At 46.2% G+C, this 25385-nt stretch overlaps 1 protein-coding gene across 1 annotated transcript in view; it reads right to left on the reverse strand.

Moving 5' to 3' along the window:
* KIF19 (kinesin family member 19) overlaps positions 1-25385 on the reverse strand; it is a 166326-nt gene that overhangs the window by 79087 nt on the left and 61854 nt on the right. The window contains exons 5-6 of the mRNA XM_068263807.1: positions 18063-18199; positions 13157-13282 (exon numbers count right to left, since the gene is read on the reverse strand). Of these exons, the coding sequence (XP_068119908.1) occupies positions 13157-13282; positions 18063-18199 (263 nt within the window). The remainder of the gene's footprint in view (positions 1-13156; positions 13283-18062; positions 18200-25385) is intronic.

The following is a 25385-nucleotide window of genomic DNA, read 5'->3' on the forward strand; positions in this document are numbered from 1 at the left end:
CGGCCCCGAAACGATCGTCGGCCTATGCAGGTCTGACTGTGTATCAGTGGCGGACACAGCCAGCAGTGGGCCCCTGTGCAAAATTGTAATTGTGGGCCACCTATTTGGCAAAATATGGGCGTGGCTACAATCTGCGTCGCGCAAAGCGCGCCGCGGCAAAAAATAGTGGATAGAACCTGCGGCGCATAGCGCCGCGGCAAAAAAATGGGCGTGGCAATGACCGGATGAGGGCGGAGCTAACTGTAACTTAACCACTTGCCGACCGCCCACAGCCCATGGGCGGCGGCAAAGTGGACGCCTAAAGGACCGCAATACGCCTTCAGGCGGCGCGTCCTTTAGGCATGCCGGGGGAGCGATCGCGTCATTGATGACGCGCGCTTCCCCCGGCAACTGGCTCCGCCCACCCGCCGTAACATCCCGCCGGCCATACGGAAGCGCCGGCGGGATGTTAACCCCGCGATCGCCGCTACAAAGTGTATAATACACTTTGTAATGTATACAAAGTGTATTATACAGGCTGCCTCCTGCCCTGGTGGTCCCAGTGTCCGAGGGACCACCAGGGCAGGATGCAGCCACCCTAGTCTGCACCCAAACACACTGATCTGCCCCCCCCCCGCCCACTGATCGCCCACAGCACCCCTCAGACCCCCCCCTGCCCACCCCCCAGACCCCTGTTTGCACCCAATCACCCCCCTAATAACCCATCAATCACTCCCTGTCACTATCTGTCAACGCTATTTTTTTTTATCCCCCCCCTGCCCCCTGCCCCCTCCTGATCACCCCCCCACCCCTCAGATTCTCCCCAGACCCCCCCCCCCCCCCCTGTGTACTGTATGCATCTATCTTCCCTGATAACCTGTCAATCACCCGTCAATCACCCATCAATCACCCATCAATCACCCCCTGTCACTGCCACCCAACAATCAGCCCCTAACCTGCCCCTTGCGGGCAATCTGATCACCCACCCACACCAATAGATCGCCCGCAGATCCGACATCAGATCACCTCCCAAATCCATTGTTTACATCTATTCTCTCCTCTAAACACCCACTAATTACCCATCAATCACCTATCAATCACCCCCTATCACCACCTGTCACTTTTACCTATCAGATCAGACCCTAATCTGCCCCTTGCGGGCACCCAATCACCCGCCAACACGCTCAGATTGCCCTCTGACCCCCCCTTATCAATTCGCCAGTGCATTAATTACATCTGTTCTTCCCTGTAATAACCCACTGATCACCTGTCAATCACCCGCCAATCACCTATCACCCATCAATCACCCCCTGTCTCCCCCTGTCACTGCCACCCATCAATCAGCCCCTAACCTGCCCCTTGCGGGCAATCTGATCACCCACCCACACCATTAGATCGCCCGCAAACCCGCCGTCAGATTACCTCCCAAATGTATTGTTATTGTTCTGGGTCCAGTGCTCTTCAATTTATTTATTAATGACCTAGTAGATGCAGTAGTGAGCAATGTTGCTATTTTTGCAGATGATACAAAATTGTGCAGAATCATTAACTCTCAGGAAGATAGTGTCATATTGCAACAGGATCTGGATAGGATGGCTATATGGGCACATACATGGCAGATGAAATTCAATGTTGACAAATGTAAGGTCATGCATTTTAGCCGTACTAATGGTCTAGCACCATACAAAATAAATGGGATACAGTTGGGGACATCAAACTTGGAGAAGGACTTAGGAGTACTCATTGACAACAAGTTAAATAATCGTACTCAATGCCAAGCAGCTGCAGCTAAAGCTAACAAAATTTTGGGATGCATTAAAAGGGAAATAAAAACTCGAGATGCTAGCATAATATTGCCCCTGTTTAACTCTCTAGTAAGGCCACATCTGGAATATGGAATTCAGTTCTGGGCACCACATTACAAAAAAGATATTGCAGTTTTAGAGCAGGTGCAGAGACGAGCAACAAAATTGATGCGTGGGATGGAAGGTCTCACTTATCGAGAAAGGTTAGATAAACTGGGTTTATTTAGTCTAGAGAAAAGACGCCTTAGAGGGGATCTAATTAACATGTATAAATACATCAGAGGGCAATATTATACCTTGGCGGATGAGCTTTTTGTCCCTAGGCCTTCTCAAAGGACTAGAGGACATGATCTGCGCATGGAGGAAAAACGTTTTAGCTATTTATTTAGGAAAGGGTTCTTTACAGTAAGAGTGATTAAGATGTGGAATGCATTGCCACAGGAAGTCGTTATGGCAAACTCTATACCTGCATTTAAAGGGGGCTTAGATGCTTTCCTTGCGTTGAAAGACATCCATGGCTACAATTACTAGGTAATGCCTAATGATGTTGATCCAGGGATTTTATCTGATTGCCATCTGGAGTCGGGAAGGAATTTTTCCCTTTAGGGGCTAATTGGACCATGCCTTGTAAGGGTTTTTTCGCCTTCCTCTGGATCAACAGGGATATGTGAGGGAGCAGGCTGGTGTTGTACTTTATACTGGTTGAACTCGATGGACGTATGTCTTTTTTCAACCAAAATAACTATGTAACTATGTAACTATGTAACATCTGTTATCTTCTCTAAACACCCACTAATTACCCATCAATCACCCATCAATCACCCCCTATCACCACCTGTCACTGTTACCTATCAGATCAGACCCTAAGCTGCCCCTTGCGGGCACCCAATCACCCGCCCACACACTCAGATTGCCCTCAGACCCCCCCCCCCCCCCCTTATCAATTCACCAGTGCATTAATTACATCTGTCCTTCCCTGTAATAACCCACTGATCACCTGTCAATCACCTGCCAATCACCTATCACCCATCAATCACCCCCTGTCACTGCCACCCAACAATCAGCCCCTAACCTGCCCCTTGCGGGCAAACTGATCACCCACCCACACCAATAGATCGCCCGCAGATCCGACATCAGATCACCACCCAAGCGCGGTGTTTCCATCTATTCTCTCCTCTAAACACTCACTAATTACCCATCAATCACCCATCAATCACCCCCTATCACCACCTGTCACTGTTACCCATCAGATCAGACCCTAATCTGCCCCTTGCGGGCACCCAATCACCCGCCTACACGCTCAGATTGCCCTCAGACCCCCCCTTATCAATTCGCCAGGGCATTATTTACATCTGTCCTTCCCTGTAATAACCCACTGATCACCTGTCAATCACCTGTCAATCACCCATCAATCACCCCCTGTCACTGCCACCCATCAATCACCCCTGTCACTGCCACCCATCAATCAGCCCCTAACCTGCCCCTTGCGGGCAAACTGATCACCCACCCACACCAATAGATCGCCCGCAGATCCGACATCAGATCACCACCCAAGCGCAGTGTTTCCATCTATTCTCTCCTCTAAACACCCACTAATTACCCATCAATCACCCCCTATCACCACCTGTCACTGTTACCCATCAGATCAGACCCTAATCTGCCCCTTGCGGGCACCCAATCACCCGCCTACATGCTCAGATTGCCCTCAGACCCCCCCTTATCAATTCGCCAGGGCATTATTTACATCTGTCCTTCCCTGTAATAACCCACTGATCACCTGTCAATCACCTATCAATCACCCATCAATCACCCCCTGTCACTGCCACCCATCAATCACCCGCTGTCACTGCCACCCATCAATCAGCCCCTAACCTGCCCATTGCGGGCAATCTGATCACCCACCCACACCAATAGATCGCCCGCAGATCCGACGTCCGATCACCTCCCAAGTGCAGTGTTCACATCTGTTCTCAACCCTAAACACCCACTAATTACCCATCAATCACCCCCTGTCACTGCTACCTATCAGATTAGACCCCTATCTGCCCCTAGGGCACTCAATCACCCGCCCACACCCTCAGAATGCCCTCAGACCCCAGCCCTGATCACCTCGCCAGTGCATTGCTTGCATCTATTCCCCCCTCTAATCACACCTTGAGACACCCATCAATCACCTCCTGTCACCCCCTAGCACACCTACCCATCAGATCAGGCCCTAATTTTCCCCGTGTGGGCTCCTGATCACTCGGCCAAACCCTCAGATCCCCCTCAGACCCCCTTCCGATCACCTCCCCAGTGCATTGATTGCATCTATTTTCCCCTCTAACCACCCCCTGAGACACCCATCAATCACCTCCTGTCACCCCCCTAGCACTCCTATCCATCAGATCAGGCCCAATACAACCTGTCATCTAAAAGGCCACCCTGCTTATGACCGGTTCCACAAAATTCGCCCCTTCATAGACCACCTGTCATCAAAATTTGCAGATGCTTATACCCCTGAACAGTCATTTTGAGACATTTGGTTTCCAGACTACTCACGGTTTTGGGCCCGTAAAATGCCAGGGCGGTATAGGAACCCCACAAGTGACCCCATTTTAGAAAAAAAGACACCCCAAGGTATTCTGTTAGGTGTATGACGAGTTCATAGAAGATTTTATTTTTTGTCAAAAGTTAGCGGAAATTGATTTTTATTGGGTTTTTTTCACAAAGTGTCATTTTTCACTAACTTGTGACAAAAAATAAAATCTTCTATGAACTCGCCATACACCTAACGGAATACCTTGGGGTGTCTTCTTTCTAAAATGGGGTCACTTGTGGGGTTCCTATACTGCCCTGGCATTTTAGGGGCCCTAAACCGCGAGGAGTAGTCTAGAAAACAAATGCCTCAAAATGACCCGTGAATAGGACGTTGGGCCCCTTAGCGCACCTAGGCTGCAAAAAAGTGTCACACATGTGGTACCGCCGTACTCAGGAAAAGTAGTATAATGTGTTTTGGGGTGTATTTTTACACATACCCATGCTGGGTGGGAGAAATTTCTATGTAAATGGTCAATTGTGTGTAAAACAAATCAAACAATTGTCATTTACAGAGATATTTCTCCCACTTAGCATGGGTATGTGTAAAAATACACCCCAAAACACATTATACTACTTCTCCTGAGTACGGCGGTACCACATGTGTGGCACTTTTTTTACACCCTAAGTACGCTAAGGGGCCCAAAGTCCAATGAGTACCTTTAGGATTTCACAGGTCATTTTGCGACATTTGGTTTCAAGACTACTCCTCACGGTTTAGGGCCCCTAAAATGCCAGGGCAGTATAGTAACCCCACAAATGACCCCATTCTAGAAAGAAGACACCCAAAGGTATTCCGTTAGGAGTATGGTGAGTTCATAGAAGATTTTATTTTTTGTCAAAAGTTAGCGGAAAATTAATTTTTATTGTTTTTTTCACAAAGTGTCATTTTCCACTAACTTGTGACAAAAAATAAAATCTTCTATGAACTCACCATACTCCTAACGGAATACCTTGGGGTGTCTTCTTTCTAAAATGGGGTCATTTGTGGGGTTCCTATACTGAACTGGCATTTTAGGGGCCCTAAACCGTGAGGAGTAGTCTGGAAATCAAATTTCGCAAAATGACCTGTGAAATCCTAAAGGTACTCATTGGACTTTGGGCCCTTTAGCGCAGTTAGGGTGCAAAAAAGTGCCACACATGTGGTATTGCCATACTCGGGAGAAGTAGTACAATGTGTTTTGGGGTGTATTTTTACACATACCCATGCTGGGTGGGAGAAATACCTCTGTAAATGACAATCTTTTGATTTTTTTACACACAATTGTCCATTTACAGAGTTATTCCTCCCACCCAGCATGGGTATGTGTAAAAATACACCCCAAAACACATTGTACTACTTCTCCCGAGTACGGCGATACCACATGTGTGGCATTTTTTTGCACCCTAACTGCGCTAAAGGGCCCAAAGTCCAATGAGTACCTTTAGGATTTCACAGGTCATTTTGCGGAATTTGATTTCCAGACTACTCCTCACGGTTTAGGGCCCCTAAAATGCCAGGGCAGTATAGGAACCCCACAAATGACCCCATTTTAGAAAGAAGACACCTCAAGGTATTCCGTTAGGAGTATGGTGAGTTCATAGAAGATTTTATTTTTTGTCACAAGTTAGTGGAAAATGACACTTTGTGAAAAAAACAATAAAAATCAATTTTCCGCTAACTTTTGACAAAAAATAAAATCTTCTATGAACTCACCATACTCCTAACGGAATACCTTGGGGTGTCTTCTTTCTAAAATGGGGTCATTTGTGGGGTTCCTATACTGCCCTGGCATTTTAGGGGCCCTAAACCGTGAGGAGTAGTCTGGAAATCAAATTCCGCAAAATGACTTGTGAAATCCTAAAGGTACTCATTGGACTTTGGGCCCTTTAGCGCAGTTAGGGTGCAAAAAAGTGCCACACATGTGGTATCGCCGTACTCGGGAGAAGTAGTACAATGTGTTTTGGGGTGTATTTTTACACATACCCATGCTGGGTGGGAGAAATAACTCTGTAAATGGACAATTGTGTGTAAAAAAAATGAAAAAATTGTCATTTACAGAGATATTTCTCCCACCCAGCATGGGTATGTGTAAAAATACACCCCAAAACACATTCTACTACTTCTCTTGAGTACGGCAATACCACATGTGTGGCACTTTTTTGCAGCCTAACTGCGCTAAGGGGCCCAAAGTCCAATGAGCACCTTTAGGCTTTACAGGGGTGCTTACAAATTAGCACCCCCCAAAATGCGAGGACAGTAAACACACCCCACAAATGACCCCATTTTGGAAAGTAGACACTTCAAGGTATTCAGAGAGGGGCATGGTGAGTCCGTGGCAGATTTCATTTTTTTTTGTCGCAAGTTAGAAGAAATGGATTCTTTTTTTTTTCTTTTTTTTTGTCACAAAGTGTCATTTTCCGCTTACTTGTGACAAAAAATAATATCTTCTATGAACTCACTATGCCTCTCAGTGAATACTTTGGGATGTCTTCTTTCCAAAATGGGGTCATTTGGGGGGTATTTATACTATCCTGGAATTCTAGCCCCTCATGAAACATGACAGGGGGTCAGAAAAGTCATAGATGCTTGAAAATGGCAAAATTCACTTTTTGCACCATAGTTTGTAAACGCTATAACTTTTACCAAAACCAATAAATATACACTGAATGGTTTTTTTTTTATCAAAAACATGTTTGTCCACATTTTTCGCGCTGCATGTATACAGAAATTTTACTTTATTTGAAAATTGTCAGCACAGAAAGTTAAAAAAATCATTTTTTTGCCAAAATTCATGTCTTTTTTGATGAATATAATAAAAAGTAAAAATCGCAGGAGCAATCAAATAGCACCAAAAGAAAGCTTTATTAGTGACAAGAAAAGGAGCCAAAATTCATTTAGGTGGTAGGTTGTATGAGCGAGCAATAAACCGTGAAAGCTGCAGTGGTCTGAATGGAAAAAAAGTGGCCGGTCCTTAAGGGGTAGAAAGACTGTGGTCCTCAAGTGGTTAAAGCGAACCCGGGGTGAGGGTTTATTTCCTTTTAAACAATACTAGTTGCCTGGCGGCCCTGCTGATCTATTTGGCTGCAGTAATAAACTGAATTACACCAGCAACAAGTATGCAGCTAATCTTCTCAGTTCTGACAATATTGTCAGAAACCCCTGACCTGCTGCATGCTTGTTCAGGGTCTATGGTTGAAAGAATAAGAGGCAGAGGACCAGCACGGCAGCCAGGCAACTGGTATTGCTTAAAAGGAGAGAAATATGGCAGCCTCAATATTATTCTCACCTCAGGTTCCCTTGAAAAGTGCAACGCAAAGACAGTGGGCCCAAGTTTTGGTGACCCTTTCCCCAGAAAATTCACATAATTGTGCAGGTTTTCTCAAGAAAATACACATATATGCCCAGAAAATACGTGCAATCATGTCGGCAGATATGCCCAGAAAATACGTGCAATCAAGTCGGCAGATATGCCCAGAAAATACGTGCAATCAAGTCGGCAGATATGCCCAGAAAATACGTGCAATCAAGTCGGCAGATATGCCCAGAAAATACGTGCAAACAAGTCGGCAGATATGCCCAGAAAATACATGCAATCAAGTCGGCAGATATGCCCAGAAAATACGTGCAAACAAGTCGGCAGATATGCCCAGAAAATACGTGCAATCATGTCGGCAGATATGCCCAGAAAATACATGCAATCATGTCGGCAGATTTGCGAAGAAAATACATGCAATCATGTGGCAGACCTGCCCAGAACATACACCTGCTAATATAAATAAAACAAAAACATTTACTCACCTGCAGCAGCAGACCTCCTGTCCCAGCCTCCATCCGGCGCGCAGCTCCCATGGGTGGTTGGGTGGATAGGTAGCCTAGTGGGTGGGTGGGTTGGTAGCCTGGTGGGTGGGTGGGTAGGTAGCCTGGTGGGTAGGTAGCCGGGTGGGTAGGTGGGTGGGTAGGTAGCCTGGTGGGTGGGTGGGTAGGTAGCCTGGTGGGTGGGTGGGTAACTAGCCCGGTAGGTAGGTAGGTAGCCGGGTGGGTAGGTAACTAGCCCGGTAGGTAGCCGGGTGGGTGGGTAGGTAGGTAGCCTGGTGGGTGGGTTGGTAACTAGCCCGGTAGGTAGCCGGGTGGGTGGTTAGGTAGTTGGGTGGGTGGTTAGGTAGGAAGCCTGGTGGGTGGGTAGGTAGCCGGGTGGGTAGGTAGCCGGGTGGGTGGTTAGGTAGTTGGGTGGGTGGTTAGGTAGGAAGCCTGGTGGGTGGGTAGGTAGCCGGGTGGGTAGGTAGGTAGGAAGCCTGGTGGGTGGTTAGGTAGTCGGGTGGGTAGGTAGGAAGCCTGGTGGGTGGGTAGGTAGGTAGGTAGCCGGGTGGGTAGGTGGTTAGGTAGCCGGGTGGGTAGCTATCCGGGTGGGGGGCCCGACTCCTATCCTCCCTCCCTCACCTCGAGGGGCCCCCTCCCGATATGCGCGGCGGGAGAGCGAGCGGCAAATGCAGGAAGTCTTCAGGGCTCTCCAGGCATCCGCTAGAGGCCCAGCCGCTGAGTCTCCAATATGTCTCCAACTGGAGACATATTGGAGACCAAGCGGCTGGGCCTCTAGCGGATGCCTGGAGACTGGAGACATATTGGAGACTCAGCGGCTGGGCCTCTAGCGGATGCCTGGAGAGCCCTGAAGACTTCCTGCATTTGCCGCTCGCTCGCTCTCCCGCCGCGCATATCGGGAGGGGGGCCCCCCGAGGTGAGGGAGGGAGGGAGGATAGGAGTCGGGGGGGCCCCCCGGGGAATAAAATAATAAAAAAAAATATTAAAAAAAAAAAAATACTTAATGGGCCCCTGAAGAAAACGGAACTTCAGGGGCGCTCGTGCGGCGGCACGGCCTGCACGGCCGTATGTCCGCCACTGCTGTGTATCTATATACATGTGATGGGACAATAAATTTACGGTGATTGCTCCGATAAGTCTGTGTGCGGACTCCTTCATGACGAAGGCCTTGGGGCCCGGCACCAGCTTACCCACTGACGTGAGTGCGGTCTTTTGACTTATTGAAACCAACAATGTCGCAAAATGACCTGTGAAATCCTAAAGGTACTCATTGGACTTTGGGCCCCTTAGCGTACTTAGGGTGTAAAAAAGTGCCACATATGTGGTACCGCCGTACTCAGGAGAAGTAGTATAATGTGTTTTGGGGTGTATTTTTACACATACCCATGCTGGGTGGGAGAAATATCTCTGTAAATGACAATTGTTTGATTTTTTTTTACACACAATTGTCCATTTACAGAGAGATTTCTCCCACCAAGCATGGGTATGTGTAAAAATACACCCCAAAACACATTATACTACTTCTCCTGAGTACGGCGATACCACATCTGTGACACTTTTTTGCAGCCTAGGTGTGCTAAGGGGCCCAACATCCTAATCACAGGTCATTTTGAGGCATTTGTTTTCTAGACTACTCCTCACCGTTTAGGGCCCCTAAAATGCCAGGGCAGTATAGGAACCCCACAAGTGACCCCATTTTAGAAAGAAGACACCCCAAGGTATTCCGTTAGGTGTATGGCGAGTTCATAGAAGATTTTATTTTTTGTCACAAGTTAGTGAAAAATGCACTTTGTGAAAAAAAAAAAATCAATTTCCGCTAACTTTTGACAAAAAATAAAATCTTCTATGAACTCGTCATACACCTAACAGAATACATTGGGGTGTCTTTTTTCTAAAATGGGATCAGTTTGTGGGGTTCCTATACCGCCCTGGCATTTTACGGGCCCAAAACCGTGAGTAGTCTGGAAACCAAATGTCTCAAAATGACTGTTCAGGGGTATAAGCATCTGAAAATTTTGATGACAGGTGGTCTATGAGGGGGCGAATTTTGTGGAACCGGTCATAAGCAGGGTGGCCTTTTAGATGACAGGTTGTATTGGGCCTGATCTGATGGATAGGAGTGCTAGGGGGTGACAGGAGGTGATTGATGGGTGTCTCAGGGGGTGGTTAGAGGGGAAAATAGATGCAATCAATGCACTGGGGAGGTGATCAGAAGGGGGTCTGAGGGGGATCTGAGGGTTTGGCCGAGTGATCAGGAGCCCACACGGGGCAAATTAGGGCCTGATCTGATGGGTAGGTGTGCTAGGGGGTGACAGGAGGTGATTGATGGGTGTCTCAAGGTGTGATTAGAGGGGGGAATAGATGCAAGCAATGCACTGGCGAGGTGATCAGGGCTGGGGTCTAAGGGCGTTCTGAGGGTATGGGCGGGTGATTGAGTGCCCTAGGGGCAGATAGGGGTCTAATCTGATGGGTAGCAGTGACAGGGGGTGATTGATGGGTAATTAGTGGGTGTTTGGAGGAGAGAACAGATGTAAACACTGCACTTGGGAGGTGATCTGATGTCGGATCTGCGGGCGATCTATTGGTGTGGGTGGGTGATCAGATTGCCCGCAAGGGGCAGGTTAGGGGCTGATTGATGGGTGGCAGTGACAGGGGATGATTGATGGGTGGCAGTGACAGGGGGTGATTGATGGGTGATCAGTGGTTTATTACAGGGAAGGACAGATGTAAATAATGCCCTGGCGAATTGATAAGGGGGGGTCTCAGGGCAATCTGAGCGTGTAGGCGGGTGATTGGGTGCCCGTAAAGGGGCAGATTAGGGTCTGATCTGATGGGTAACAGTGACAGGTGGTGATAGGGGGTGATTGATGGGTAATTAGTGGGTGTTTAGAGGAGACAATAGATGTAAACACTGCACTTGGGTGGTGATCTGATGTCGGATCTGCGGGCGATCTATTGCTGTGGGTGGGTGATCAGATTGCCCGCAAAGGGCAGGTTAGGGGCTGATTGATGGGTGGCAGTGACAGGGGGTGATTGATGGGTGATTGACAGGTGATTGACAGGTGATCAGTGGGTTATTACAGGGAAGGACAGATGTAAATAATGCCCTGGCGAATTGATAAGGGGGGGTCTGAGGGCAATCTGAGCGTGTAGGCGGGTGATTGGGTGCCCACAAGGGGCAGATTAGGGTCTGATCTGATGGGTAACAGTGACAGGTGGTGATAGGGGGTGATTGATGGGTGATTGATGGGTAATTAGTGGGTGTTTAGAGGAGAGAATAGATGTAAACACTGCGCTTGGGTGGTGATCTGATGTCGGATCTGCGGGCGATCTATCGGTGTGGGTGGGTGATCAGATTGCCCGCAAGGGGCAGGTTAGGGGCTGATTGATGGGTGGCAGTGACAGGGGGTGATTGATGGGTGATTGACAGGTGATTGACAGGTGATCAGGGGGGATAGATGCATACAGTACACAGGGGGGGGGGTCTGGGGAGAATCTGAGGGGTGGGGGGGTGATCAGGAGGGGGCAGGGGGCAAGGGGGGGGGGGGGGTAAAAAAGAATAGCGTTGACAGATAGTGACAGGGAGTGATTGATGGGTGATTAGGGGGGTGATTGGGTGTAAACATGGGTCTGGGGGGTGGGCAGGGGGGGTCCTGAGGGGTGCTGTGGGCGATCTGGGGCGAGGGGGGGGGGAAATCAGTGTGCTTGGGTGCAGACTAGGGTGGCTGCAGCCTGCCCTGGTGGTCCCTCGGACACTGGGACCACCAGGGCAGGAGGCAGCCTGTATAATACACTTTGTAAACATTACAAAGTGTATTATACACTTTGTATGCGGCGATCGTCTATTTAACATCCCGCCGGCGCTTCCGTATGGCCGGCGGGATGTTGCGGCGGGTGAGCGGCGACAGGCGGAGGCGGAGGATCGCGTCACGGATGACGCGATCACTCCGCCCATGCCCCTACAAGGACCGCCGCCATTTGTCTATACGGCGGTCCTTGCGGGGTCCACTTCCTGGCCGCCATTTGTCAATACGGCGGTCGGGAAGTGGTTAACAGACTTCATCTGCATATCTGGCAATCATCTGCAGATCTAAAAATCCATCCTGGTGGATCTGATCTGCAGATGATGGCCTGTTAAACAAGGTGTGTATGATGATCTGCAGATCTCATAGACTATGAATGCATTTTGCAGGAATGGATTTATTGCAGGAACAGATCTTTTGCAGATAATGATTTTTTGAATGTGCACAGCATCTTTGTGTGCAGCATCCTGCAAAGATTTTATCTGATGGGGAGTGCAGCTCCATAGAATAGACTGTGTAGAGTATGGCTCTCATACTACATGGAAGGGGATAAAATTGGTCTGTGATCTTGCCTTTTCCAAAGACTTTTATCTCAAGTGTGTATGCAGCATTAGGCCCCCCCCCCCCCCCCCCCCCACACACACACACACACACAATGTATTACTTAGAGATGGTGCTTTCTACAATACCTAAGCTCAATGTTATATTTTTCTACATTATTGTATCTATACTCCGGCCCCCAAGCAGTCTGAAGTATGTTGTCCCGGCCCTTGACCGAAAATGTTTGGGGACCCCTGCTCTAGGGTTTACTTAAATGGGGCAAAAATAAACAAAAATGCAGTATGTGACAGTTAATGAGAGAAGTCAGAGGAGTATGGCCAGACTGGGTGAAGCTGACAGAAAGGCTATAGTAACTCCGATAACTCTCTCTTTACAGCTGCGGTGAGCAGGAAAGCATCTCAGAATATTACACTGTTGAGTTCCCCTCTTGCCAGCCAGGAACAGGAAGCTGAGGACAAAGGGAACACCCAAAGAAAAACACCCAATCTGGACAACTGAGGCTGGGAGAAACATAACCTGATCTGTTGACTCTGCTGGTCACAGCTGGTGAGGTTAGGTGACAGCAGAATAAGCAGTGGCATTTCTCAGCGAGGTTATGTATAGTCATGCAGTGAATAGCACACTGACCGTACCTCTTTGGCATTGATAGTGGACACTTCTGTAATACCAGCTACTTGGATGACCCCCTTTGAGTCCTCTCGGAGGTCCAGGTATCCCAGCGATGGATTAAGCAGATCTCTGATCATTTCGTTGTAGATCTGGCAAGAGAACGAGAAAGGACAAGAGGTTTTCGCTCATTGATATATTTATCACAAACCCCTATAGATGTGAAAACCAAGACAGCAGGACAGTAGAAAGCTCTGATTCTGAGTCATTTAGGAAGTGGCGCCCATTCATGTTCAATAACAACTCAGCAGAAATCGGACTGAGAATTGATTGAACCTCTGCCCCACTGTTATACCGTTCGACAGTTTTAGTCAGTACAAAGTTTCTAGAACAATGGCTTCCTCTGCACCCTTCTTGTTACAACCGCTTCCTCTGCACCCCTTCTTATTACAACTGCTTCCTCCGCACCCCTTCTTATTACAACTGCTTCCTCCACACCCCTTTTTGTTATAACTGCTTCCTCCACACCCCTTCTTGTTACAACTGCTTCCTCCGCACCCGTTCTTGTTACAACTGCTACCTCCGCACCCCTTCTTGTTACAACTGCTACCTCCGCACCCCTTCTTGTTAAAACTGCTTTCTCCGCACCCCTTCTTGGAACAACTGCTTCCTCTGCACCCATTACTGGAACAACTGCTTCCTCCACACCCCTTCTTGGAACAACTGCTTCCTCCACAACCCTTCCTGGAAAGACTGCTTCCTATGCACCCCTTCCTGGAACGACTGCTTACTCCGTACCCCTCCCTGGAAAGACTGCTTCCTCTGCACCCCTTCCTGGAACAACTGCTTCCTCTGCAACCCCTTCTTGTTACAACTGCTTCTTTCGCACCTATTCCTGGAACAAGTGCTTCCTCTGCAACCCTTTTTGGAACAACTGCTTCCTCTGCACCCCTTCTTGTTACAACTGCTTCGTCTGCACCCATTCCTGGAACAACTGCTTCCTCCTCACCTCTTTCTGGAAAGACTGCTTCCTCTGTACCCCTTCTTGTTACAACTGCCTCCTACGCACCCCTTCCTGGAACAACTGCTTCCTACGCACCCATTCTTGTTTCAACTGCTTCCTCTGCACCCTTCCTGGAACAACCAGTACTTGAAATAACCACTTCCTTTATTTCTGAAATAAAGGTACAAGGTTGATTTGAGAACGGGGACAGTGTACAACCTTCGATATAATGCAGCTATAGGGATTATGTGGAATGAACTACAAAAGGTTCCGAAATCAGTAAGAACTTTATTGATTGGCTGCACGGGGGTCAACAGATCACTGACAGATACAATCAAAGTGATATAATCTGCTGGGCGTATCGACTGATGCATAGATACCGTTAGAGGACTCTTCCCCTAACTTATCAGTGCGGATTGGTTTTGCAAACACAACCTTTTCGTAACATCTTTTGTTTCCAGGTAAACACATGCGAAACTAAATTGGGCAATGTTGCCGATCTGTTGTTTGCTATAGACAAAAAGTACACAAAGCATCAACCTTAATCTCCCCCCTCTTAAAACTTGCATAATCTTTAAGAAAGTTCCCACTTTCCTTATTCACAGTGATCAGATTTCCGAGGGATTCTGTGTCGCGTCTCCTCGCCAGCATGCGGATAAGAGGCACCGCCATAATGGTAACATGAGCCTCCATGTATTTACACGCTGTCTCATCTTACACTTATTTCCTGACATTTCCTGGATTCCTGTTTGCCTTTGCGGTTGCCGCAGAGCGTGTCATGTGCAAACATTGTATAAGAGCTAAAGCTAACCGGCCTCATCCTTCGGAGGAGATACACGTACGTGAAGCCCGTCTCTAACGGTCACCATGGCGATTATCTGCCATGCCGCCAAGCTGGCTCTAAATGTTATCAGCGAAACAAGAGAGGTGAGGGAAAGACACGTCCGGCGTTTCCATCTTATCGAGATGCGTGTTTAGCGAGGTAACTGTGACCTGTAAGATGGCATTGCGCACAGTGTGTCCTTTCAGGTTATGTACTTTTACTCCTCGAGCAAAGTACACATCCCTCTGAAGGTGGCCACATATGGTGCAATCAAATTCATTTAATTTCCCTTTTTATTTTTTATTTCAATAAAAATTATCGATTATAAAAAGCAATTGAAAAGAAAAAAAATTTGATGGAAGAAAAAAAAAAAAAGTTTTTATTTTTATTTTTTTTATAAAAATCTGATTGGATGTGTTGGAAAAATCAGATATAAAACTTTCATTTTTTATATTTTTCTTTGTTTGATATTTTTGGAAAAAACGATCATAAGTGTATGGCATATTGGTCTGCTTATTTTATCAAGTGGGGAAAAAAAAAAACATTTTTATCTCAGGTCAAAAAAAAGCTAAAAAACTGAATTGTGTATGTCCACCTTTAAGATGGTCATACACTATCCAATTTGTAAATTTTTTTTCGATCTGATTATCACACTTGATCGACTCTAGAAATTTGGCAGCTGTACCACACAAAAATGAAGAATTTTTCAGAACATCCGAGAAAAATGCTAGAATAGTTGGTATGTGTGCTTAGCTGCTCTGCATATATGTACAGAGTTTGGAGGGTAGAGGACCCGCCTCTTTTTCATTTTTGGATTGTTATTTCATTATGTAGACAGTCTCCTACTTACAAACGACTCAAGTTACAACATTACAGAGATATGAACAAAGTTGTCTTTATTCACAAAATATACAATACTGAGTTTTTGTATTACAGTATTTTGTTAAATCTAAAGGTGGCCACACACCATACAATTTTGTAAATATCTGTTCAATTTAAGAATTGCAATAAATTTTTCTGACTGATTGTAACATTTCAAAAATCTGATCAATGTACCACACACGTATGTTCAATTTTTCCCCAATTATCATAAAAATGATTGGAAACTCTGACAAAATTTCTAGGGTGTGTATATTAATAAATTGACAATCCAACACACACCATACAATCTTTAGAAAGATTGAAGAAAAATATCTGGCATTCCGGATCGATTAAAATCGAAGAAAGCGGGAAATCCGATCGGATTTTTCAGTCGAATGAAAAAAAAGCTTTCAATTTTTACGGGAGATCCGATTGTTTTTATCGAATTAACGTAAAATCGGATCATTTTATTGTATCGTGTGTGGCCACCTTCAGAGTATTGTACCCATGGTTATAGTTAAAACAATTTAAAAGCACATTACAAAAACAACCAAAAAATAGTTTACACTATAGGTCCGAATCCATAGTTGTACAAAAGTAAATAATTTATCCACATTTTTCCATGTTTAACATAGCACTCGACTTACACACAAATTCCATCTTACAAACAGTCTCCAGGAATGGAACCTGTTTGAAGGTAGGGGACTGTATTTTCACAGATATTAATTCTTTACACCTTTCAAATTACACCATCTTTTTATTTTGTCTGATTGACTTTTCCCTATGTTTTGGTACAATTTATAAATAAAGTTACATTTATTTAAAGGCAATAAGAAAAAAAAAGTAATTATTTCTCAGTTTTCAGCCTTTATTGTTGAAATTAAAATGTACTACTGTAGCTAAAATCCACAAATTGTATTTGCCCATCTGTTCTGGATATTACAACATTTAATTATGTCCATAGTGTAATGTATGATGACAATATTTTATTTTGGAATAAAGTTGTATTTTTTTCTGTTAAGTGTTTTTTTGTTTGTTTTAATTTATACTGGATCTAATTACAAGCCCGTATTTGCAAAAATATACCCTCATAATATTTTACAAGTCTTTTATTTTGGCAACTATGGAACCATAGAAGCATAGAACAGAAATAGGTTGGCACATGCGGCATTGCAAATATAAACTATAAAATACTAGCGATTGTAGTGCCTGTTTCTACTTTATTGCTATACTATAGAACAGTACACAGGAAGTGAGTGTGCGTGTTTTTAATTTCATTTTCATGAATGAACACTGGCTTCGCACTGAAACCAGTGAACATTTTATTCACAGGCACTTTGAGTGAGAGTGAGAGAGAGTGAGAGAGAGATATGCTGCTGATCCTGAAGTGACGTTTTCAAGGACATGTATATATGATCCAGGGATCTGGGACTGGTTTTAAAGAATTGTATTCAACGTATTGGTAGAAAAAAAAATAAGAAAAAAAAGCACAAAAGTGGGGGGATATTGGCATTACGCTGGGGATACACGGTACGTTTCTGTACCGTGTATTGACCAGCTGATCCAGTCAGCTGATAATTATCAGCTGGCCTGATCAAGCTGCTCGACCCGCGCCCGCAGACAATGGCAGGGAATCGAGAAGCTAATAAGGACCGCCGGCGGGGACAAGTGGGAATCGATCCGCGCGAACGAGCGGGGGTCGATACGGCGGCTAATCGGCCGCCGGATCGACCCATGTATGCCCAGCATAAGTCATAGTCCTTAATGTAATTTCTATGCTGTGTTGATTGGTGCTTTCCTCTGTACGAGAAATCTCGTACTGTGCATGTGCAGGACAGCAACGGGAGTGTGATTGAGGACGTGCGTGGCCCAGTGGCCACCGACCGGCCAGAAACAAAACTAGCTCACTGCTGGGGCCAGGAGGATCAGATTGTCCCGATGCGAGCACAGGACATCTGCAGGGGGCTGGTACAAGCTCCATGTAAGTTTAACTCTCTCTCCCCCCCCCCCCCCCCTCCCAGTTAAGGTTCCCTTTAGAGCTGGAAGGCGAGAGTGCTAAAAACAAACCACAATGCCAATATGAACATCTGATAGTGGCTGGATATTCACTACTCACCTGAGGTCTATAGATGAGTCTACAACAACTTGCCTTTATACAGGAAGACAGATCTAGTTTCCAGTTCATGTTGGTACAATAAAGTATTTTCAACAGGAGTTATTACTGCACCTCTTCTATGATCCTCACCTCTAGGTAAGACATGAGCACTTCATACTCCATATCATCGCTGGTCTCCTCAATGGCTTTAAATAGGTCATTCAAGGTCCTGATGTAGATCCCGGGCTCTCGGTCTGTCCCAAGCATGGTGTAGGTCTTACCACATCCTGTGGGGGCAACAGAGAACAAGGAGGAGGTTAAAGAAAACATGTGCATAAGATGCTACCATAAGTCTTGATGTCTTGTTAGATAAATGTTAATATTGGTGAAATCAAACCTCGTTTATGCAATGACATCTTCTGCAGCACTTTACAGATCACATAGTCATGCCTTGAGTGTCCTTAAAAGAGCTCACAATCTAAATCTGCCATAGTCTAATGTCCAATCGTAATCTTTACTATGCCACTGTGTTAGACTATGACTACGATTATGGTAGGATTAGATTGCGAGCTCCTCTGAAGACAGTGACTAACATGACCATATACTCTGTAAAGTGCTATAGAGGATACATATCAGTGCTTTATAAATACATAATAATAATAATATAGGATGATATTACACTAGGACTATGGTAGGGTTAAATTGTGAGCACCTCTGAATAAAGACAGTGACATAACTATTTACTCTGTAAAGTGCTGCAGAAGATACCAGTGCTATATATATGCTTAATAATAATAATATGAAAGGACAGGCTATGACTATGGTAATATAAGATTTTGAGCTCCTCTGAGGACAGTCAGTGACATGGTTATGTGATCTGTAAAGTCCTCTACTGCAGCAGTTTTCAGTTGCTGTTTGTGGGCCTTTCTGTCCGAATATAATTCCCATTCACCGATCTAAGTCCCTCGCAGAAAGACCGACGGTCTTTAATCAGAGACCACGGGATTTCTGGAGAAAAAAAAATTCCCAGCCTCCTTGTAGTTCCTGGACGCGTGATCGTATGCTTCCAGGACTTTTCTTGAATGTGGCCATCTTGTGGCCAAATAGTAAACTAAACCCACGTACATTTTTTACATTACATTACATTATTTTACATTTAAAATTATCTGTTTCCCTGCCACACCAAAAATTACCCAAATACATTTTTAATGAAAAAATAAAATAAAAAAAATTACAATAAAAACCAAAACAACATAAATAGTTACCTAAGGGTCTTAACTTTTTAAATATACATGTCAAGAGAGTATCTAATTATATATTTTTTAAATTATAAGCTTGTAAATAGTGATGGACGCAAATTGTAAAAACGCACCTTTATTTCTAAATAAAATATCGGCACCATAAATTGTGATAGGGACATCAGTTAAACGGTGGAATAACCGGAATAACCGGGACAAATGGGCAAATAAAATATATCAGTTTTAATTACGGTAGCATGTATTAATTTTAAACTATAATGGCCAAAAACTGAGAAATAATGATTTTTCTCCATTTCTTTTTTAATCTTCCTGTTAAAATGGATTTAGAAAAAAATAATTCTTAGCAAAATGTACTACCCAAAGTGGCGGAGCAAACAAGATACAGATCAATTAATTGTGAGAAGTAGCGATAAAGTTATTGGCGAATGAATGGGAGGTGAACGTTGCTCGGATGCATACGATTTTCGACACTGTAGGCTGAAGTGGTTAAAGAACAACTGAGGTGACATGATGAGATAGACATGTGTATGTACAGTGCCAAGCACAAATAACTAGGCTGTGTTCATTTTTTTTTCTCTGCTTGAAAAAGTTAAACACCAGGTATGTAGGTAGCAGTTTCTGTCCGGGTTGAACTGGGTCAGACTATAGCATAACCCTCGCTGATAAGTAATTACAGCCATAAAACGCTTTCCTGTCAAAAAAATGGCTTCTGAGAGCAGTAAAGAGATAAAAAGGGTAAATAATTCATAGATTTGAGCTCTAGCATAGAGTGAAGCGGTCAATGAGCAGAGACAATGAAACAGTAAAAATTTAAAAACTAGATTTAAATATAAAATAAAAAAAATATGGGATATCGAAGAAAGTCATTTTTAGGAGGAGGATAGCTACAATTTTTTTTCTCATCAGTTTATTTTCACCTTGTCCTTTAAAGCAAAGAAGTGGAACATTCTTGTATGGCCAAGTCAGTCACCTGCTCTTAACCCAATTGAGCATGCATTTCTCTTGTTGAAGACTAACTTTGGACAGAAAAGCCCACAAACATCAACTGAAAACTGCTGCAGTAGAGGCCTGGCAGAGCATTAAAAAACACGGCACCTGGCGATGTCCATGAGTTCAAGACTGCAGGCTATCATTGCCAGCAAAGGGCTTTCAACCAAGTATTAGAAATGACCAATTTCCCCTCTGAGTCGTAGCAACTCCGAGGCAGAAGAAATTTGGGGTTCGGCGCCTAGTGCTATATTGGCGCCCAGGTAAGGAGCCCTGAAACGACCTGCTTTGTCTATCAACTCTTGGCAAAAGATCCTTAACCTTCTGGGGACCACGTGTAGTAAATCCTATGCCACAGTTGTGACTGGCTAAGCCTGATGCAACGGAAGATTTACGCCACCTGCCATTTCCGCTCCCGACGCGATCGCGTGCACCCGAGGGGAGATTAAGCTGTCATATGACAGCTGACATCTCCCCTCAGTGATCAGGAGCCATCGTGATTGGCGCCTGATCACTACGATCGCTGGCCAATCATAGTGATCACTATTGGCAGCGGCAGCCTGAGGGGAAGAAGAGGACGGGGACTCACCTTCCTGACGTTCCCCCGGCGATTGTCGCTCCCCTCCGCACTGGCCGGCATCCCTGCGTTAAGTGTAGGGTCCCGGCTTGATGACATAATCAATCATAATGGTGACCCGGAACTTAGCGGCAGTATGAGCGAGGATGCCGGGAAGAGCAGAGGAGGCTAGAGCTGCTCATCGCTGGAGCCTGGGAGGTGAGTAAAGGCTGCTGGTTGTACAGGGGACACCGGGTTACACTGGGGACACCATGCCTAGCTAACGATACTGGGGATACGGCTGTCTGACCCCCTCCACTCTGTAAAATGGCTTGGTCCTTAAGGGGGGGGGGTAGGCAGGCAGTCCCCAGAAGGTTAAAGAGAACCCTAGCCAAAGCTCAAAGCTCAGGTTCAGAAACATATACTTACCTAAGAACAAGAAAGCCCCTGGATTCTCCTCGGAACCCGCCCCCACTCGTTGGGATCCTCCTTAACATCAGGGCCACGCTCCTCTTCTGGCAAAAACATGTCTACGCAGTGGCACGGACACGCTCGTGCACAAACAGCTCCGGCTTACTGCGCAGCCACGGCCTTACTTGTGCATGCCTAGTACGACAGTATGATCCTGAAGAGAAGCATGGCCTCGATGTTCCTACCAACAAACCCTCAGCGACGGGGGCCCGGAGGATGACTTGGGAGGCCTCAATAGGATCCAGAGGCTTCGCTATTCGTAAGTATGACTTTTTGTACTCGCCGGGGGGGGGGGGTAGCAATAGCCATAGCACCTGCTATAAGGCCCTGGAGCAGAGGGTGCCCAGGTTGTATTTGATGTGTTGACTATTAACTTTCCTTTGTTCCTCCACCTTCTGACTTTGGCCTCAATTCACTACGATCATGCTGGAGATAATAAGGCAAGAGGAAACTTTCCATCACACAGTGAGAGAGTTATCTTATCTCTTGATTCCTTAAAGAGAGTCTGAAGCGAGAATAGATCTCGCTTCAGACCTCATAGCTAGCAGGGGCATGCGTGCCCCTGCTAAAACGCCGCCATAGCGCGGCTTAACGGGGGTCCCTGTCCCCCCAAACCCCCTCCGTGCAGCGGGGGAGCGCTTCCTGGTTGGGGCAGGGCTAACCGCCGCAGCCCTGCCCCATGCGCGTCTGTCAGACGCGTATCTCCGCCTCTCCCCCGCCCCTCTCAGTCTTCCTTCACTGAGAGGGGCGGGGGAGAGGCGGCGATGCGCGTCTGATAGACGCGCTGGGAGGCAGGGCTGCAGCCGTTAGCCCTGCCTCCAGGAAGGATATCTCCAGCGACCATTTTCCGACCAACATTTGCGGGGGGTGGGTTGGGGGTGAAGGGACCCCCGTTAAGCCGCGGGATAGCGGCGTTTTAGCAGGGGCACACGTGCCCCTGCTATATATAAGACCTGAAGCGAGATTTAGTCTCGCTTCAGTGTCTCTTTAAGTTACCTCCTCTGTAGTTATTTTCACACGCAGTTAATTAACAGCCTGTCTTTAACTTTAGAATTCTGGAGTTATTTTAAGGATTGAAGCGTTAACTTAAGGACAGAAGAGTTAAAGAGAACCTGAGGAGGGGTTCTGAGAATAAAATCCCCATACAGAGGCTGGGTCTGTCTATAGAGCCCAGCCTCTGTTGCTATATAGTTCGCCCCTAAGCCCACCCTGCGCTCTGCAATACCCCACTAAACACAGCCGCGCTGGCGGCACGCAGCGTGTCGCAGCGCGCTGTGTTTTCCTCTCTCCTGTCAGTCTCGCCGCTCCCCCGCCTCCTGCATCGCTCCGGTCCCGCCCGCGTCCCTTCCCTCGCCAATGATTGGAGGGAAGGGACGCGGGCGGGACCGGAGCGATGCAGGAGGAGGGGGGAGCGGCAAGAGTGACAGAAGTGAGGTAAACACAGCGCGCATAGCGCGGCTGTGATTTATGGGGTATTGTAGAGTGCAGGGGGCGATTAGGAGCGATCTATATAGCAACAGAGGCTGGGCTCCATAGACAGACCCAGCCTCTGTATGGGGATTTTATTCCCAGAACCCTGCCTCGGGTTCTCTTTAACTTTAGGTTTGCCTGAGGTAAAATGTTTCCTGAATACTACATGCGCACACCATGGTGATAACTCTAGAAACGTTATTAAAGACAGGAGATAAGCTTAGTGAATTGAGGCCATTGGCCTCAATTCATAAAGCATTACTGCATGCGGTAATGCTGAAAACAGCAGACTTTCCCGAGCACTTAGCAATGTGTCAATTCATAAAGGTCGTTACCACATAAAAAGCTGACATTACCGACCAGGGAGATAAATTACCGACTTGGCTGTAGTTACCTCCAACACGTCAGTAAATTGTCAGCAAACGTCAATTCATAAAGCCTTCAACAAGCGGTAAGCCTGACGATAGTTACCGACACCTCTGGTGAGGTCTTAACAAGTTACCGACACGGGAATAGGAAACACAAAATATCCCTCACCTGTCTCTCTATAAAACTTAACTTTTAATGAAATGCTAAAAGAGATGTATGGCTGATGCTGTATAAATGAACTTGAAAGTAATGCAAGACCCGCTTTGTCAGCAAATATAATAGTAGCATCCGCCACTCAGGTCTGTTGCATTACCAATAATCATAAAATTACACTACCCCCACCAAACAACCCGACATGTTTCACTTCTAAATGAAGCTTTTTCAAGGGAAAAAAGTGCAAAGACAGTGCTATCAGTGATAAGGTGCAAAGTTACATTCTTAAAATCAAGTACACATATAGCCTATAGGCCTATAACATAATGACAGAGGCTGTCATTATGTTATAGGCCTATAGGCTATATGTGTACTTGATTTTAAGAATGTAACTTTGCACCTTATCACTGATAGCACTGTCTTTGCACTTTTTTCCCTTGAAAAAGCTTCATTTAGAAGTGAAACATGTCGGGTTGTTTGGTGGGGGTAGTGTAATTTTATGATTATTGGTAATGCAACAGACCTGAGTGGCGGATGCTACTATTATATTTGCTGACAAAGCGGGTCTTGCATTACTTTCAAGTTCATTTATACAGCATCAGCCATACATCTCTTTTAGCATTTCATTAAAAGTTAAGTTTTATAGAGAGACAGGTGAGGGATATTTTGTGTTTCCTATACTCTTGTTCAGGTGCTGTTGATTTCTAAGTTACCGACACCTCTGGTGAGGTGTTAACAATGCAAAGTGCAGGGAGTCGAAGTCTGTGTGAGTCATCTGTGCAGAGAGCCGTCTGTGTGAGGGCTGGTTCAGACGGACGCTTGCAGAGCGTTTACTGCCAGCGTTCGGAGCTTGGCGTTAAACGCTCCCATTCAAGTGAATGGGAGCGTTTATACCGAGCTTTCACGCGCGTTTACACGAACGCGGCGTTCGGGTCCCGATTTTCCCTGGCATTCAAGGAGCCCCTGGAAGCTACATGTAGCTTCCAGGGGCGGTTAACCGCGACGGGCAATGTCCCCCTAGGGGAAGAAAAAACGCGACCGCATCCGAACGCAACGCGAACGCTGCTGAAAGCCCGAACGCATCACCAACGCAACGCCAACGAACGCAACGCCTCCAAACGTCCGTCTGAACCAGCCCTGAGTCATCTATGCGAGTCATCTGTGCAGGCAGGGAAAGTCTGTGCGAGTCGTCTGTGCGAGTCATCTGTGCGGGGCAGGGAAAGTCTGTGCGAGTCATCTGTGCGGGGCAGGGAAAGTCTGTGTGAGTTGTCTGTGCGAGTCATCTGTGCAGGCAGGGAAAGTCTGTGTGAGTCATCTGAGAAGGGCAAAAGAGCGATATCACCACACTGCTCTACTCTACCGCTCAATGGGATGCGGTAATTTACCGACCTTCAACGGCAGCTGGGAAAATCCTTATGAATCAGCACACAGACCGGGAAAATACAGAGTGCGGTATTTTCCCGACAACATTTTTTTTATGAATTGAGGCCTTTGTCTGTTAGCCCAAAGACTATAACACAGTGTACATGGCACAGAAATGTAAATCTCCCAATCAACTCCTATCCATACAGTAGTGGCAGGTAGCATTGCTCAAGAGTGCCTAGTTCTAGGGGGCCCCTTGAAAGTTTTGCTTTGGGGCCCCATCATATCCAGCTATGTCATTGGTACCAGAGATTAACCCCTGAAATTCAGGAGATCTCTGTGAAACAGAAGCTGTCCAGCCAGGCGTATGTATGATAAGCTGGAGTAGAATGAGCGTTTATCTGTTCGCAGCTGCCATTTCCCAGCCCTCCTCCCCGCCGCTGAGTCGCAGTGATTAAGCACCTGGTAGAGACCTGACCTCCTAATTACTGGTGTGAAAGTACTCTTATATACAGAACGATTACACATTATTCCGAGACATCTACACAGAAAGAATAAATATGAGTAATGTAGCTGCTAATTGGAGAAGATCCAAAGGGCAGACAATGAACTTCGCACCGCGACAACGAGTGTAATGAAATTATAGCAAGACACCAACATCCTATTAAAAAGAGGATTGAGATTTGCATTTAAAGGGGATGTAACATAAGGGGACTATGGATACTGCCATTTTGTTATTGGCAGGGCAGTTTCTAGGCTAAATTGCACCCAGGGGAGGGTGTAAAAATTGCACCCCTCCCCAGGCCCGGATTTACCTCACAGGAGCCTATAGGCACAGATGCCCTG

The sequence above is a fragment of the Hyperolius riggenbachi genome, chromosome 12, assembly GCF_040937935.1.
Source record: "Hyperolius riggenbachi isolate aHypRig1 chromosome 12, aHypRig1.pri, whole genome shotgun sequence".
In the NCBI taxonomy this organism is placed as follows: Eukaryota; Metazoa; Chordata; class Amphibia; order Anura; family Hyperoliidae; genus Hyperolius; species Hyperolius riggenbachi.